Source organism: Hemitrygon akajei, chromosome 3 (genome assembly GCF_048418815.1).
Source record: "Hemitrygon akajei chromosome 3, sHemAka1.3, whole genome shotgun sequence".
Classification (NCBI taxonomy): domain Eukaryota; kingdom Metazoa; phylum Chordata; class Chondrichthyes; order Myliobatiformes; family Dasyatidae; genus Hemitrygon; species Hemitrygon akajei.
In genome coordinates, this window is record NC_133126.1 from 150,067,256 (window position 1) to 150,086,473 (window position 19,218).

Here is a 19,218-nt window from a genome sequence, read left to right on the forward strand (position 1 = left end):
TTTGATTCTGTCCCACACTTATGGTTAATAGCAGTTCTTCATGTATATGGACTACATCCAATACTTGTGAAATTCCTGTAACATCTGATGAAGCATTGGCATACTATAATCACCCTATCATTTAACAACCAAAAGAAAACATCCATCATTATCAAAATAAACTGAGACATTTTTCAGGGTGACTCCCTGAGCCCACTATGGCTTTGTCCAGCTTTAGACACATAGAAACATAGAAAACCTACAGCACAATACAGGCCCTTTGGCCCACAAAGTTGTGCCAATCATGCCCCTACCTTAGAAATTACCTAGGGTTACCCATAGCCCTCTATTTTGCTAAGCTCCATGTACCTATCCAAAAGTCTCTTAAAAGATCCTATTGTATCAGCCTCCACCACCGTTGCTTATTTCACGCACTCACCACTCTCTGCATAAAAAACTTACCCCTGACATCTCCTCTGTACCTACTCCCCAGCAATTTGAACTGGTGTCCTCTTGTGGCAACCATTCAAGCCCTGGGAAAAAGCCTCTGACTATCCACCTGATCAATGCCTCTCATCATCTTGTACACCTCTATCAGGTCACCTCTCATCCTCCATCACTCCAAGGAGAAAAGGCCGAGTTCACTCTACCTGTTTTCATAAGACATTCTTCTCAATCCAGGCAACATCCTTGTAAATTTCCTCTGCACCCTTTCTATGGCTTCCACATCCTTCCGGTAGTGAGGCGACCAGAACTGAGCACTGTACTCCAAGTGGGGTCTGACCAGGGTCCTATATAGCTGCAACATTACCTCTCGGCTCCTAAATTCAATTCCACGATTGATGAAGGCCAATACATTGTATGTCTTCTTAACCACAGAATCAACCTGCACAGCTGCTTTGAGCGTCCTATGGACTCGGACCCCAAGATCCCTCTGATCCTCCACACTGCCAAAAGTCTTACCATTAATACTATATTCTGCCATCATATTTGACCTACCAAAATGAACCACTTCACACTTACCTAGGTTGAACTCATCTACCATTTCTTAGTCCAGTTTTGCATTCTATCAATGTCCCACTGTAACCTCTGATAACCCTGCAAACCATCCAACACACCCAACCTCTGTGTCATCAGCAAACTTACTACCCCATTCCTCCACTTCCTCATCCAGGTCATTTATAAAAATCACAAAGAGCAAGGGTCCCAGAACAGATCACTGAGGCACACCACTGGTCACCCACCTCCATGCACCCTGTTTACAACCACTCTTTGCCTTCTGTGGGCAAGCCAGTTCTCGATCCACAAAGCAATGTCCCCTTGGATCCCATGCCACCTTACTTTCTCAATAAGCCTTGCATGGTGTACCTTATCAAATGCCTTGATGAAATCCATATACACTATATCTACTGCTCTTCCTTCATCAATGTATTTAGTGACATCCTCAAAAAAATTCAATCAGGCTCATACGGCACGACCTGCCCTTGACAAAGCCATGCTGACTACACCTAATCATATTATACCTCTCCAAATGTTCAAAAAATCCTGCCTCTCAGGATCTTCTCCATCAACTTACCAACCACTGAAATAAGACTCACTGGTCTATAATTTCCTGGGTTATCTCTACTCCCTTTCTTGAATAAAGGAACAACATTCGCAACCCTCCAATCCTCCGGAACCTCTCCTATCCCCACTGATGATTCAAAGATCATTGCCAGAGGCTCAGCAATCTCCTCCCTCACCTCCCACAATAGCCTGAGGTACACCTCATCCGGTCCCAGTGACTTACCCAACTTGAAGCTTTCCAAAAGCTCCAGCACATCCTCTTTCTTAATATCTACATGCTCAAGCTCTTCAGTCTGCTGCAAGTCATCACTACAATCACCAAGATTCTTTTCCATAGTGAATACTTAAATAAAGTACTCATTAAGTACATCTGCTATTTCCTCTGATTCCATTCACACTTTCCCACTGTCACACTTGATAGGTCCTATTCTTTCACATCTTACCCTCTTGCTTTTCACATACTTGTAGAATGCCTTGGGGTATTTATTAAAACCACTCCCTATTTCACTGAATCAGTTGAAAATAGGTTATCGAATCAGAAACAACCAAATGAATTATATCTTGATACACCTTCGACGATACATGGACAATTTGAAATTATACACTCCTTCATCAGTAAAGCTAAAGCAATTAATTCAAATATTATAACTATTTATGTAAGATATAAACAAGAACTTAAGACCAGGTAAGTGCAGAATGTTAAACATAAAGAAAGGTGCAATAGAGTTAGTAGTAAATATAAAACAGAGCAGCAGGATATAATACAGGATACAGAATGGATGAATATGAAACTCAGTTGTACTTGGGATATCAACAAGCATAGAAAATAGATCATAGTGCAATAAAGAGAAAACTTTCAACAGAATTTACTTCAAGGCTTAAGAAAATCTGCCAAACAGAGCTCAGTAGCAAAACTATCGCTATACCCATATTAACATATTTATTTCGTGTAATATCTTGGTCTGAAACAGATCTGGAAAATTTATAAAGAAAAATAAGGACTAAAATGACAAATTTTAGAAAACACCATGTACTATACACTCGAACACACTTAGATTAACACTACCTAGAACAGAAAAAGGAAGATGATTATCAGACATAAAAAAGTCACTTAAAAGTCAGATAAAACTTTTAAGGATATACTTTCATCAAAGAAATCAGGATTCAGCACTCCACATGAGCATATACAATTCTGATAAGAAGTACACACAAGTGAACTTAAATGAAAACACAACCCAGAAAAATGAAGACATTATCACTATCGAAGAATGGAAGACCATGACCTGCTATCGAAGACATTCTCACAATCTGATCAGGTTAGATGTTGATAAGCTAGCTCAGAGTTGGAGGCATCTTCCCAGAAACAGAGGTGTTCCTTGTGGCAATACAGGACCAGGTGGTTAACACAAAAAAATATCAAAAATACATCATTAAAGACCAACAAATTCAAGAATTGTCCTGGGTCTGCAAATGAGAAAATCGAGGATCCAGTTGCACAAGGAGAAGGTGAGCTCTTGAGTATTTATTTATTTATTTAGTTATGAAAATTCTGTTGCTGATTATCTTATTTCACTTGTAAATAAATTATTACTTAAAGAACTAAATTAATATGATAAGTAATTTTATATATCCAGTCAATGGTAAAACCTTAAAATCATTACTTTCAAGTTGTTCTTTTTTGTTTTACCCTGTAGTACAATGTTCATGCAAGCTCCTTCACAGTCTATGGGCAAACTGTGGATAGCTGCGTTTTTTTTTTACAATAAAGGATATTGCAGGTTCTTTTCAAGAATGATCTTAAGCTTTGGGTCTAATTTGCCAAGGCTTTGCATACATCATCTTGCTACAAACAATGGCAACTTGGGAGACAAGAAACAGTAAAGGCACTGGTAGGTTTTTAAACATTAACGTCCTGTGAGTACAGCAGATTTATGCTTCATAGAGCCACTCCTTGCGGTATTCTTATCTTTTATGCTGCAAGAGCAATAATACCGCCTAAGTCCTCTGCTGGGAAGCACATCCCCAAATATTGCATAATGCCCCATGCAACGTTAAGTCTGTACTCCAGCAAGCTCTGAGCATAGCATATAGGTCTTCTTCTTCAATGAACCAAGTATTTCAGTGCCTCTGCCTATTATTCGTTATGTGAAGGCAGCCACATAAAACTCTTTGTCTGAATCCTCTGCAGCAGATAATATGAGGGACCTTGCCCTCCAAAGTGATCACATCTCGGTCTCCCTGCAATGACTGAAGGTCATGCATGCCCATGACTCAGTTTGTGCAGGCTCCATTTCTAGGCTAACATATAAAATCAGCACAGTATCTGAGCTGGTGAAGTATTATGTAAAATTTAGTAAAATCTTCAGTTTATTCTTACGCTTCTCCACTGCCTTTTCACTTAGCAGTTTTTGGATATCTGAAAAGAGGAAGTTATAGGGCTGGGTTGTAGTGAGTTTCAGAGGCTAGGATTATGTGGTATCTGTATCTTCAAACTGAAAATCAGAGGAAATTGAGAAAAAAGATTAAAATTATATAAAGGAACACAAAACCGACATGAGGGGATAATGGGTGAAGTCTAATTGCTGACCATAGACACCATCATTTCAAGCAAGTTCTACTCAATGAGGAGAAAGTTAAAATGTTGCCAGTGATTATGTGCCTTACTACCTGAGAGAAAAGTGAAGAATATTAGTGGGTATTGCATATTATGTTTGAATGTTATGCCCTTAATGCTGTATAACTGATAGAGTAGAATTTGAGATATAAATGTGAAATTTAGTACATGGGTGATTAGCAGACATAGACAGAAAATATGTATTGTGATTGACAGATAAGAAGTCCATTAATAATTATGTAAATTGAAACGTACCACACTTTGTATTACAACTGAACAATACCCTAAAAAGCAAAGTACTACAGTTGCACTAATCTTCCATTCTCTTAATACAATGTGGTGATTTTGTGCCTTCATATTGCATGTGCCAGTTCTGCACTAACTCTAAATAAATTCTTAGAGTGTATCAGAGAATGTGGGGGGGGAGGTGCAGGGGAAGGGTAAAGGAAGGAAGAAGCAATGGAAGCTGAAAACAATGTCTAAATGGGAGATAAGGTGGCTGTGGGCTCAATGGGGTGAAGCATGGAAAGCATAGATTCAAAAAAAAGATAGGAATCAGGGACCTGGAGATGTAAAAAGAGGGAACTGAAAAGATGGAACAGGAGATGGAACAGATTTGAAGAACAAGTGACAATGGGGCATAAGATTTACAGTATATCAGTTATTTAACGATGGTGATAACGTAATCACTTGGAAAAGTAATGGAAGAGTAGAAAGGAAAGCAAGATGGGACAAGTGGAGATAAGGGAGTTACAAAGGCCTTAAAACTTTTGACAAAGAAGTATTGACCTAAAACATTAATTCTGTCTCACCTTTCACAAATATTGTCCAAACTACTATGTGTTTCTATATCTGTTTTAAAACCAGATAATTAATTTAAGTTTTGGGTTAAGGACATACAGTAGCTAAATTCTCAGAATAACCCCAAAGTACTTCAAATTGCAGTATTGAACATGAAAGCAGCCAGGGTTTCAATTTCCTGTCCAATCTGAGAGACAGCATTTCCAAACTGTTCTACACATTTTCAGTACAGAACTAAATTCCAGTAAAATTTATGCCTCACATATCTGGAGTCGCACTTGAACCCACTACAAGAGAGAGTCCTACAAAAGATACTTAAAATCAATGATATGATTAGAAGCTCTTCAGCATTACTTACGCATTCAATAGTTTCACATCTATTTCTGTTATTAAGTTGCTCCTCATTAAAATAAGAAATCTGTAACTACTCATTGTTTTATTTCATTAGTGTCTGAGCCAAACTAAATTTCTCAGGTTAATGATTGCCTCTTAGACTTTACTGTCTTCACAACCAATTACTTAAAATGCAGTGAACACAGAAAGCCTGTGGATATATCTGCTTCGACGGGTCATAGTAGAAAAGAATCTATTATAGTCAGATGCAGACCTTTTGATTCAAATATTTAGTCACTCTAAGATTCACCTCCTCTTACATTATACCTATTGGCTCAGACATTCTTCTACTACTCCTCTGTTACTTTAGCAGGAAGGCCATAAAAAAGGGAACACAATGGAAAGTGAGGAGAAAATCTGTAGGCAATTCACTCTGTATTATTGATTCTCCCTGATGTATACCCAGGGAATGGCAGATCTCCTCTGTTGTAACAAAGCATACAAGTACAAGACATACAAGTTTTTCCTTCTTTGCCTTTTATGCATATCACTATTTAAATATAGTGGAAAACTGTCTTCATATCCTCCAAACAACACTTTATTGATAATCTCAGATAGATTCATTAGGGAATTGCTTTAATGAATTCCACCTGGGGCTAATTTTCACTTTTACAAATTGTGATTTTAAAAGTTGTCTGAATATGAACACAGAGCAAAATTTGTTGGAGAGGACAGTAGAGTCTTCACAGAATCTGTCAGATTTCCTTCCTGATAGTATCAACAGAATGTAATTCTAGTGGATTTTACTGCAAAATACAATCTTTATTGCTGGATTTTCCTCTGTAAATACACTAAAGTGCTAAAGGTGAAAATCTACACCATAAATCCCTGAAAAAGGTTGTTAATTGTTACTGAATTCTTTGAAAGTATGTTTAAAAATTAAGATTTGTTTGGTATGGAGTCTAATAATCTACTCAAAGCCTTCCCTTCAGTTAGTCTTGGATCAGTTCAAAACCAGCTTGAAAGAATTATATTATGGGCAATTGCTTCATGATATTTTTGCTCTTGCTTTTTCATGAAAATGAGAATATTTAATATACAAATGTGTGGGGCATTATTAAACGTTTTCTGATTATATCTGGTATGTAACTATATTCATTGAAACAAGCACATAGCAAATCTGATGACTACTGTAAATCTAAGACATACCTTTGACCAGTGTTACCACCACTTCCTTTTTGTCATTGATCACTCGTTTCACAGAGGGTGCTGGAACAATCAGTTTCGGATCCAGTTGCAAGGAGAAGAAACCTTCCATGCCCAAATATTTGCCAACATCAATATCTTGAGCTTGAGCAATCTTTTGTAATTCCTAACATGATTGAAACAGAATTACAAGATATAAGCATTAGTTTATAAAAATGCTCCATTTAGACACAGAAAATGATTTGGGCTGGTATATCTCTGCTGGAAAACAAATTATTGCAATTATAAGTAATATATTTTATTATTTTTGTTTATCAGGGTCAACTTGGCTGATTACATCTGTGTCAGCACATACTCAATAATTAGAGGGAACAAAATCAAATGAATTCAACAGGATCATAGAATGATTACAGCATGAAAGGCAGCAACTTGACCTATTGAGTCCATGCCAACTTAAAAAAGGAGCAATTGAGCTACTTCTACTTCTTCGTCCTCTCATGCATGTATAAATGGCTCAGGATCTTGTATACATTTTAAACACGTTCTTAAAAAGGCTATTTTCAACAAACCATGCACACGAATCCCAATCTAAGGTAGTCCTTTTAGAACTGTACACACTAGTTTATATATTTTTTCATTTGTCCTACCAAACAATAACACATTGAAATTCTGAGCAATGAATTTCAAACTTCAAATTTCAAACCCCTTCCATGAGCCAGTTAGGGAAGGGTGCATAGATTAAATTTCTTCTTCTCATAGATCACTGTACTTCCAACTTTTATGCCATTTTGAAATATGCACCACGACCATTCATATACTCTATATTAAGTACTGGTCCTAGCATGAGCACTATAGAATTCCAATCCAGTACACTTCCATTCTAAACAAATCTTTCCACTCTTATTTTGCTGCCTGTGGTTTAGTTATTTTTCTGTCTACACTGTTGTTATCCCTTTTGTTCTACAGCCTTCAATTCTGATGAACATTCTATTATGTGGCATTCTATCAAAGGTATTTTGTAAATCCACACTAACCACATTAACTGCAATTGCCTCATCATGATCTCGTTAGGAAACATTATGTGATTGGAAAAAGTAGGTGTAAAAGAGGAAGAATGTAGGAAAGTCATGGAAGACAGATTCTGATCTGCATATACTTTTGTAAAAACATAGTCATTTCGCAAAGTACAATTATCTGCTTTCACAAGAAGAGTCAAAGTGAAAAGTTTTTCAGTACTAAGGTTTCTTATGTAATAACAAGATAATGAAATTAATACTTCCTCTAATGTAAGTAGAGGATGAAGATTACGGAACATTTATCTAATCTAACAGAACAGCTGTGGAAGCATCAGATCTGGCTCAAGTTTTTAACAGCCTTGCTTCTGACTCAAAACCCTTTCTTTCCAGCCCCATTCCGAACACCTGTGCTTCTAGGTGAATAATTCAAATTAACAAATAAATGGGACTACCTTTCAGATTCAACTTCAAGGCTCCATCAACATTTCATTGTGATAATTCAAATTTTACCTTACCTCTAGTTCACACTGGAACACAGAAATAAAAGTCAAACTGGAAATTAGACCACTAAGGTATATGACCTTCATTGCTTAGGTAGTGAAATGTGTTTTTGAATTTCAGCTGATAACTATAGGTCAACTGCTAGACTTAATTTTCTTTATTTTACTTAACTTAATACTTACATTAACTTCCAGCAATTCAATATAATCTTAATTCAACTCATACCTCTCAAATTTTTATTTGTTTAAATAAAGGCACCAGTGACCAATGGCAGCATCCTACAGACAGCTCATGAAACTACTACTATTTCTTCTTCTTTTAAACATGCTTCTTCTCCTGAACTGTGATCGATTTCAGCCTGTACTTTCTATTCTGATTATGTATTTTTGGACTGACTAAATGATCTAGTGTTTATGCTCTTTCCTGTGGAATTCAGCGAGTTTGAAAGCAGAGTGTGCTGCCATCGTTTCCTAATGGTGGAACATGCACCCATGGTCAGTTCCAGTACTCCTCGTCCATTCAAGCACTCAGCAAGACTGAAATTAACTAGGATGAGAGCACAAGGTGAACAGGTGCTCAGCGCTGTCTGTCTTTGAGTTTGACAGGTCTTCCTCTCGCTGTTACTGAAGGAAGGTGCAGGAATCTTGGGTCCCATGCTGCAAGGTTCGATCGCAGCTCATGGCTGTGGAACCCTTTTCAGGGGATTCTGCAGTTTGATGTTTAATGTACTCAGAATTGAACAGGCTCTACAGCTTTGGACTCACTTTTGGAGGACATTGCAGCTCATGTTCCATTTGTTTCTGGTTACTCTTTTTTGCTATTTGCAAAATTTGATCAAGGCGCTTCAGCATAGAACTTTCTCCATGGCTGAGGCTGCAGCACTAAGCTGAACTGACTTGATGGCTGTCACTCCTGGACCATTATGTGGTCTCTGAAGTTTGATGTTTAATATTTTGTGTGTCATTTGCTCGCTTTTTGGTGTTTTCTTTAAACGTGTTCCATGGTGTTTCTTTGGGCCATGGCTGCCTCTGGGAGGATGAATCTCAGGGATTCATCTGGAACATTTTATTCACATTATGTTATTGTTTTACTTTGTACTCCTTCAATGTACTGTTGTAATGAATTTTTCTGTATGAATGGTGTGCAAGACAAGATTACCACTGTACTTTATTGCATGTGACAATACTAAACCAATTTGCCAATTCATCTATGACTATGCAACACACACAGAATGCTGGTGGGACTCAGCATGCCAGGCAGCATCTATGGAAAACAGTAAACAATCAACACTTCAGGTCAAGACCATACATCAGGACCCTTCTTGCTGCTGCTGGAGGATGGTGCAGGAGTCTTGAGCCCCATGCTGCAAGGTTTAATCGCGGCTCATAGCTGTGGGACTCCTTTCAGGGGACTCTGCAGTTTGATGTTTAATGTATTCAGTGCTGAACTCTCTCCACGACTTTGGACCCAGTTTTGGAGGACACTGTGATTCATGCTCTATGTATTTCTGGTTGATCTGTCCTGATAAATATAATTGCACAAGTGGAAGTGGGAGGAGTGTGGATTTAAGTTAAAACAGTTAAAATTAAGCTGGACCAAAACAGGAAGAATTATAAAGCAAAGAAAGGTACTAATCAAAATAAATAGAAACTCACTAGGAAAGAAATGTTCTTGACCTGTCAAAAGCAGATATAAACAAGGATAATATTGATGGTGTTTCCAGCTGGGGTCTTGTATATCCCATGGAGGAAGCATTGTGGAGCAGGGCAGACCCAACTGAGAGATCAGTGGAAGGAGCAGTTGAATCCTCGGCATCTCCTTTGTCAATCATGACTTCATGGCTCTATCCGGACCTAAAGGAACTCAATCAGTTGTGTCATCTCAGCCACCTTTTAGAATATGGCTAGGGCCAAGGCTGCAGGGTTCAGTGCAAGCATGTCTGGAGTATCAGGTGGAGACTTCCATGCAAATAACCTTATGGTGGAAAAGGGGAAATAAATAGGGGGGAATATCATTGACAGACACTGGTGCTGAAGTTGCTCTAATCCATGGCAATACTTAACACTTCATGGGTGCTGATCCAGCGGTGTGAAGTGATGTTTGATTGTCTGCTCATAACAGTTTGCCACAGACTGTCCCTGCCTGAAACTCAAAAAAGTACCTGAGGACATCTTGGGCATGGATCTGGTAAAGGGATCAACCATACAGATCCCTCTGGGTATATTTTCTTCTGTGATACAAAAGGCGATGTTGGTGGTGGGAAGCAATAAGTGGGAATTTGTCCTATTCTGTAATGCTCTCATGTGGTGTGCATAAGGCAACACTGTAAACTAGGTGGCCATAATGAAACAGGCAAAACTATAGACAGCCTTCTGTTTTGAGTTACAACAGCCCAGTCTGGCCAGTTAAAAAAATTATTGCTAGTTAATGATTGACCAACTATCACTTGTTAAATAAACATGCCCCTTTCACTGCTGCAGTGCTGATGTGATGACCTTACCTAGGGACCTCTCGTTGGGAACTGACGCCTGGTACACCATAATTGGCCTGGCAAATTAATTTTTCTTCATTCCTATTGATGATCAGTTTGTCTTTACATTTTTAAGATGGTAGAGTGGCCAGGGATCGGGATAAATGCTCTCTATCTCCTGACATTAAGGTCGTTTCATTACATTGACCATATTATGTGGGCTAACTGAGAAAGATGCTGTAGAAGCCCTAACCACCTTAGTAGAGCATATGCAATCCTGGGGATGGGAGATTGATCCAGCTAAGATACAAGATCCCTGTATTGAAAGCTGTTCAAATTTTGGGTATTCAGTGGGCCAAAGGAGATTATGTAATACAAGATAAAGCTTAAAACAAGATCCTGGATGTAGCAACTCAAACAAACAAGCAAGATATCCAGAACTTTCTTGGGTTGCTCAGCATTTGGAGGCATCACACACATTATTTAATATTATTGGAACCCTTTATGCTATCAGTTGGAGGAAAGTTCAATTTGAATGGGGTCCAAGACAACAAGCTTTTGAGACTGCCAAGGAAGCTGTCACTCAGGCTTTGCCACTTGCTCCATACATTCCCAGTGCACTGTTTTGAACTGCAAGCCTAGCAGATGCTGCCTAAGCAATAGCAAAATGGCCATATTGTACCCTTGGGCTTCTAGTCTCGCAAATTACCTGACACTGCTACACTCTATACCAGCTTTGAAAAACAGCTGTAGTCTTGTTACTAAGTACTAGTAGAAATAGAATGAGAGATGGGGAACGATAAGGTGCTACTACAGCCCAACATTCCCATTGTGACCTGGATTCTTTCAGACACGCCCACCTGTCAAGTAGGAAGGGAACAGCAGAATTCTACTGGTCAAGTGAAAGTGGTACATTGCTGAGAGAGCTGCTAAAGATTCTGATAGGGTCAAAAAGTTACACGAAAAACTGACTCAGACTCCTCAGTCTACAGATTCTTATCTAGTTACAGACCCCTCATTACTAAACTTTCCTATTAAATGGGAGATGCTTTTAAATGAATTACCAGCTTCCCAGAAATGGCAGATTTGGGGCAGGTAGTCTAGAGGAAGTAGAAAGGCTACAGAAGGAGTCAGACAGATTAGGAGAATGGGCAAAGTAGTGGCAGATGGAATACAGTGGCAGGAAGTGTATCATCATGCACTTCAGTAGAAGAAATAAAAGGGTTGCCTATTTTCTAAATGGAGAGAAAATACAAAATACTGAGGTGCAAAGAGACTTTGCAAAGAGGAGTCCTTGTGTTGGATTCACTAAAGGTTAATTTTTAATTTGAGTCTGTGGTGAGGAAAGTAAATGCAACATTAGCATTCATTTCAAAAGGACTAAAAATAAAAACAAGGATATAATGTTGAAACTTTATAAAGCGCTGGTGAGGCCTCACATGGAGTACTGTGAGCAGTTTTGGGCTCCTTGTCTTAGAAAGGAAGTGCTGAAACTGGAGAGGCTTCAAAGGAGTTTCCCGAAAACAATTCCAGGATTGAATAGTTTGTCATATGAAGAGCGTCTGATGACCTTGGGCCTGTATTCACTAGAATTCAGAAGGACGGGGGTGGCCTAATTAAAACCTGTTGAATGGTACAAGGCCTTGATAGAGTAGATGTGGAGAGGATGTTTCATATAGTGGGAGAGTCTAAGACCAGAGGACACAGCTTCAGAATAGACGAGCATCCTTTTAGAATGAAGATGACGAGGAATTTCTTTAGCCAGAGGGTGATGAATCTGTGGAATTCTTTGCCACAGACAGTTATGGAGGCCAAGTCTATATGTATATTTAAGGCAGAGGTTGATAGATTGTTTAATGTCAGGGCATGAAGAGATATGGAGAGAAGCAGGAGATTGGGGCTGAGAGGAAAATTTTATCAGTCATGATGAAATGGCGGAGCACAGTCAATGGGCCAAATGGCCAACCTCTGCTCCTATATCTTAGTCTATGGTCTGATTTACTGATGTTATGCTGTTTGGAAGAATGGGCAGTGATGCTGGAAAGCAGCTTCTTTTAACCCTGACAGACTTTTTTTTTTACAGAAACAAGGCTCTGAAGGCCCCAGCCAATATACAGAATTAGTTGCAGTACAACTGATACTGGAAGAAAAAGACATGGAAGAAGACATCTACACTGACATTCAGGCTGTTGCCAATGACATGGATATCTGGTTACTGAAGTGGAAAGCTAACAATTTCAATATTGCAGGGAAACCACTCTAGGCCAAATACATTTGATAAGACATAAGAAAAAGCCCACAGTATGGACATTACCACTTATCATGTGGTTGCACACATGAAAGGTGACAGAATACAACAATACTGTAGATCAAATTCATAGATAGACACATCAAGGAAGAATGGTGCCCCCTGTATGTATGGAAACATAACACCTCAGGTCACTTGGGGATCTAGGGTACTGTGGAGTGGGCGAAACAAAGAGACCTGTCATTCCCTTTTGACAAAGTTTGGGAATGTGTGTCCCAGTGTGAGATCTGCCAACAAGTAAAAAACTTGTTTCTATTGATAAAAAGGCCTATGGCACATATTAAGTATTGGAGTAGTACCACAAGGATATGGCAGATGGACTACATTAGTCCACTTACTCTGCTACAGAGACAGAAGTACCTTCTAACCATAGTTGACACCTATTCAGATCAAAGATGGACTAGGACAACACTCTCCATGGTCTTCAACAGCTTATTACAGCAAGCCTACTAATAAAAGGTCTCACTCTTCAGGACATAAATAGGGATCTGACAACAGTTATTCCCTATTATCCTCAAGCATCAGGCCCAATTGAGAGGATTAACAAAAGATTAAGACACACTCACATCTTCAAGTGGTTGATTGTTTTGCCCAAGGCCCTGCACAATCACCTCATGGATCACCAATACAAAAGATAACTAATTGCAACAAAACCAGTCTCACACCCGCTACCATTTCTCCACCTTCCAAAATGTGTAGGGTGGGAATTTATGTATACATTACCCAAACAACACATCACAAATGGCTGAAATCCTTGCAGATGGGCAAGGTAAGACATTTTTGGTCTTAATACAGGAATGATCATCCCAATTTGTCTAGACTCAATAAAACTTATTCTGCATGAATAAGATATTTTGCTGAAATTAAAGGCAGTTGTCACCTTGCTTTGCAGAAAAAATTTTGAGAGTCAGACCATGGCATATGTTCATGATCAACATGTTTCTGGCAATTCTATTTTGGTAACCGAATGAGTGAAACAAGGCAAGATTCTATTGTAAGTGTGCAGAAGACATCACAGCAGAAAGGACTCCCACCCTTTAGAATGTACTTGGACTTGTACCTTTTTGGGGCTAATGGAACTCTAAAGGGGGGTAATTGAAGTAACTTACGGCAGCTCGACTAATATGTGAAATAGACTTGAATATTAATACCACCTAACACGAGGGAAACTATAAAAATGAGTGACAGATCCAATGTGAAGGAAGCACAAGGTAAAATAGCTCTGGACTATCTATTCTCCCCTGTGGTTGTGATTCTTCATTTATTAGTGCCCTGTATCCAAACAATATTACTTTCTTTATGATAAAATGTGAGACTCCCCTTAAGTCATAGACTATGAAAGAGTTATATAGGTAAAGGGATATAGATCATAAGGGAGGCAACTAATGGATGTACCTTGAAGAAATCCTTACTAAAACCTCACCTCAGTACGGATTTATGAGAATTGTTCCCTAATGATCATCCCTATTAACAACAAACACTTTGTGCTATGGTCACAGTGGCAGTCCATTATGTAGTTACCTCAGAAAAAAACATAATTCCAAATGTAAGTCCAATGTAATTTTATTTTCCCCCAAGTTGCTCAAATTAATCAATTCAGGGAGATAGTTATCGCTAATGCCAACCCAAGCCAACTAAGAACAAGAGACTGAGACTCTTGAGATAGAATAGACTGACTCTGACCAAGAGCTGTACCATTTTGTAGCCAATGAACAACCTCCTCCCCCTCTTTGACTGCTGGTTGAAAAAGAATTACACAACAGCCCAAACAAAATGTACATCAGTGGCCAGTCATAAGAAGTAGGGTATTCCACACAAGTAGGAGGTACTTGAAGAATTGAAAAACCCAAATCGATCCGATCAAATTTGGAACTGGGGAATGAATACTGAGGTTTACCCATGGATATGTATCACATCCTACATGGCACTAATATTACAATGTGCTGTCCTCTATATGTTCTGCCAGCATCTTAAACAATACTCCTTTAGTTTTAATTTTATTTTGAAGTATAGTGCGGAGTAGACCCTTCCAGCCCTTCGAACCATGCCGCCCCAGCAGACCTCGACAACTCCAATTAACCCTAACCAATTTACAAGGACCAATTAACTTATTCAGTACGTCTTATGCACGTTATCTCTCTAGAAAAATGTGTAATTAGAATTCTTGAACAATCTCCTCTCCCTTGAAAAAATGCTACCATACTGCTCAATGACACATGTTCATGTGAGTATGGCGAACTGTTAACTCCAGAGATTGGAATGTAATAAAAAGATTAAAATGGAGCTGTCCACTCAAGAGTCCTCATAGTGAGCAGGCATGCTAATTAGGAAGACAACTAAAATATAAGGTCTTGATTCATAGGGTCCCTGAGGCCTTGAAGGCTGCAAATGTAAGACATAAAGAATGTGGTACAAGGTAAGTTTGTTTTTAGAGACAAATGAGATTGGTTCAGTTGACACTTGCCCATCATTAAGGAAAATGATTACGGTAGTTTTACAGTTATAGCTTGCTGATATGTGCAGAGTAGGAAAGAAGCTCTTTGATTATATAAGTACAAGCAATGAACAAGTACATTGGACCTCCTTGGGCCAGAATCGTGATCAGTGCCAAGGATTCTAAGATTCTTTAGCAAGATGTCACGAAGCTGGAGTCCTCAATGAGCAGAAGGGCATGAGACTTGTTACTTTATCAAGTTTTATACTACATTTTATACATTAATTAGTTAATAGAATTCACCCTGCAATTTGGGAAGGAGAAGGCTAAAGTCAGATGTATCAGTATTACACTGGAGTAAAGGGAATTACAGAGGCATGAGAAAGGAGCTGGCCAAAATTGATTGGAAAGGAACACCAGCAGGAACTTCTGGGAGCAATTCGTAAGGTGCAGGACACATATATCCCAAAGAGGCAGAAGTAAAGCCAGGATGGCTAACAAGAGAAATCAAAGCCAACATAAAAGCCAAAGAAGGCATAGAATAGAGCAAAAATTAGTGGGAAGTTAGAGGATTGGGAAGTTGTTAAAAACCAATACAAGGCAACTAAAAAAAAGTCATAAAGAAGGAAAAGATTGAATACGAAGATAAGCTAGACAATAATATTAAAGAGGATAGCAAAAGATTCTTCAGATATATAAAATGTAAATGAAAGGCGAGAATGGAGATCAGACTGCAGGAACATGATGCTGGAGAGGTAGTAATGGGGGACAAGGAAAAGGGACATAAAATGAAAAAGTATTTTGCATCAGTCTTCACTGTGGAAGACATTAGCAGTATACCAGAGCTTGTGAGTGTCAGGGGATAGAAGAGTGTAAAGTTACCATTACTATGGAAAAGGCTCTTGGGAAACAGAAAAGTCTGAAGGTAGTTAAGTCACCTGGACCAGATGGTATACATTGCAGGGATCTGAAGGAGGTGGTTGTGGAGATTGTGGAGGCATAATAATCTTTCAAGAATCACTTGATTCTGGCATGGTTCTGAATGACTGGAAAATTGCAAATGTCACTCCATGAAGGGAGAAAGGCAGAAGAAAGGAAATTATAGACCATTTAGTCTGACCTCAGTGGTTGGGAAGATGTTGGAGTTTATTGTAAAAAATACGGTGTCAGGTTACTTGGAGACACATGATGAAAAAGGCTATAGATGGCATGGTTTCCTTAAGGGAAAATCTTGGCTGGCAAATCCGTTGGAATTCTTTGAAAAAATAACCAGCAGGACAAACGAGAGTTAGTGGATGTTACATACTTGGATTTCTAGAAGGCCTTTGACAAGGTGCCACTCATGAGGTTGCTTAACAAGTTAAAGGGCCCATGGTATTACAGGAAAGATACTAGCATGGATAGAGCATTGGCCAATTAGCAGGATACAAAGAGTGGGAATAAAGGGATCCTTTTCTGATTGGCTGCCAGTGACTAGTAGTGTTCCACAGGGGTCTTTATTGGGATCACTTCTTTTAACGTTATATGTCACTGATTTGGATGATGTAATTTCTGGCTTTATAGCCAAGTTTGCGGACGATACAAAGATAGGTGGAGGGGGCTGGTAGTCTTGAAGAAGTACAGAGGCTACAGAAGGATTTAGACAGATAAGGGCAGATGAAAAACAATGTCAAATCTGTATAGTCATGCATTTAGGTAGAATAAATAAAAGTGTAGTCTATTTTTTAAATGGAGAGAACATTCAAAAATCTGGGGTGCCAAGGGATTTGGGAGTCCTAATGCAGGAATCCCTGAAGGGTAATTTGCAGGCTGAGTCTGTGGTGAGGAAGACAAATGCAATGTTAGCATTAATTTCGAGGGAACTAGAATATAAAAGCAAGGATGTAATGTTGAGGCTTTATAAAGCATTGGTTATGCCCCACTTGGTGTATTGAGAGCAGTTTTGGGCCCCTTATCTAGGAAAGGATGTACTGACATTGGAGAGGATTCTAAAATATTTTACAAAAATTATTCCAGGATTGAAAGGCTTGTCATATGAGGCACATTTAATGGCTCTGGGTCTCCACTCACTGGAATTCAGAAGAATGGGGGCAACCTCATTGAAACCTATTGCATGTTGAAAGGCCTCGATAGGATAGATGCAGAGAGGATGTTTCCTATGGTGGGGGAATCTAAGACCAGAGTACACAGCCTCAAAATAGATAGGTATCCTTTTATAACAGAGAAAAGGAGAATTTCTTTAGCCAGAGAGTGAAGAATCTGTGGAATTTGTTGCCACAGGCAGGTGTGGAAGCCAAGTCAATAGAGAAATTGAAGGCAGAGCATTATTGATTCTTGATTAGTCAGGGCATGAAGGGATCTGGGGAGAAAGCAGGATATTAGGGCTGAGAGGGAAAATGGATCAGCCAAGATGAAATGGCAGAGCAGACTCGACAGGCCAAATGGCCTATTTCTGCTCCTTTATCTTATGCTCTAATGGTCTTAAACTTTCATATCACTTATTACACTTTAGTAAAATGCCCTGTTGCAACTTTAAAGTGCTCTTTTTCTCTCATTGATCCAAATCCTCAAAAACCTGCTCATTTTCTGTTACAGAATTCCTTTCAGTTGAGGATCTTAACATTCTCAGTGTTCTACAGCTTGTTAAATCTACATTTTCCTTGAATCACACTATTTGCATTAAAGTAACTACATCCTCCACAAAAATTGGTCATGTTCCCTAATTTTATTTGATGAGCAAAGTGATATTATTTCATTTTGCATTTGCTCAGTTAAATATTTTAACACCCTGGTTAAGAGTTTTACTGCTAAGCTGTAGGCATTTCCTTTTAGCAGTTCTGTAAGAGCAGTCTGTTCTGCTTTCAGCTTGCTTGGGTTTGAGCTGAGATAGGAGGCGTTATTGTTCAACTTAGGAATGTAGTGTCAGCCCATCAAGATGGTAGAACAGTTTCTAGAGAAGGCTGGGCAGAGAAGTCTTTGTTGGCGGGAGCTGGGAGAAGACAGGAGGGAAGATGGTGGAGGATTCCATCCCTGTTGCACAAGATGCTTTGTGCAGATGAATGGCTTTGAGGAGGAAGGACCAATACTTCTGTGGGAGAGCCTGTTTGTTCAAGATGGATTTTGAGCGACGCTCAGAAGGTGGTGTGTGTTTTCACACAGAGCAAGGGTCCAGCTCATGAATTACAGACAAGTTCAAGATTTGAGTTCCACCTTGCACATGTGACTGTTTAAGTACAATGGGCTTTATTTTTCTTTTCTTTCCTTTATTAACTGTTTGCTTAAGTTAACATTCTTAAGTATATTTCATATTAATTTTATGCAGTGTATGATCTGTTATTTCTTGCCCACAGGCGATTGGCGAGGCCAGTAAATCACACAGCATTCACAGAAACCAGGGTTTGAATGGGCTAGCTATCCCAATATCATGGATTTGGCTCAACCAAAGTCATGTACACTTTAGACATATGAAGCCTAAGAAAGGTGGGTTTCTCGCCACGGAATTAAGTGGCTGTTAGTGAGGGGCTAACGAGCTGCATTTCCAGAGCCACCCTGTAAAAGGGGGTTTCAATGATATAAAAAGAATTTTTAAAAAATTGCTTCAACATAGTTTCCCAGGGCACAGCACTAATATTCTGTAAATCTGAATAATGTATTTTCATACCATCTTTTTCCTTTTGTCTTCTATATATGCAAGTCTTTCTTTTAACTCAGTATGACTTACTTTACACAACTTATATGGCACTTGTCAAATGCTTTGATTTATCATTTGAGTTGGTACTAATGGAGCTACAGGTATATTCCCTATATAATACTACTGCTGAAATGTTAATCAATTCATAAGTGTTGAAGAAATGAGGGGAAAGCCCGAGTGTGCCGGATTCTTTAGAGATGACAAAACTGTATGAGTTTAACTATTCTAAGAATTAACCATGGGGAAGTTATTTTAGGCATTAAGGGATTATGTGCTATAATGAGGCCACTATCAAAAAT

General features: G+C 38.9%; 1 protein-coding gene across 1 annotated transcript in view; it reads right to left on the reverse strand.

Annotated features, from left to right (window-relative positions):
• zbbx (zinc finger, B-box domain containing) overlaps nucleotides 1-19,218 on the reverse strand; it is a 140,295-nt gene that overhangs the window by 21,821 nt on the left and 99,256 nt on the right. The window contains exon 16 of the mRNA XM_073041022.1: nucleotides 6,503-6,665. Within this exon, the coding sequence (XP_072897123.1) occupies nucleotides 6,503-6,665 (163 nt within the window). The remainder of the gene's footprint in view (nucleotides 1-6,502; nucleotides 6,666-19,218) is intronic.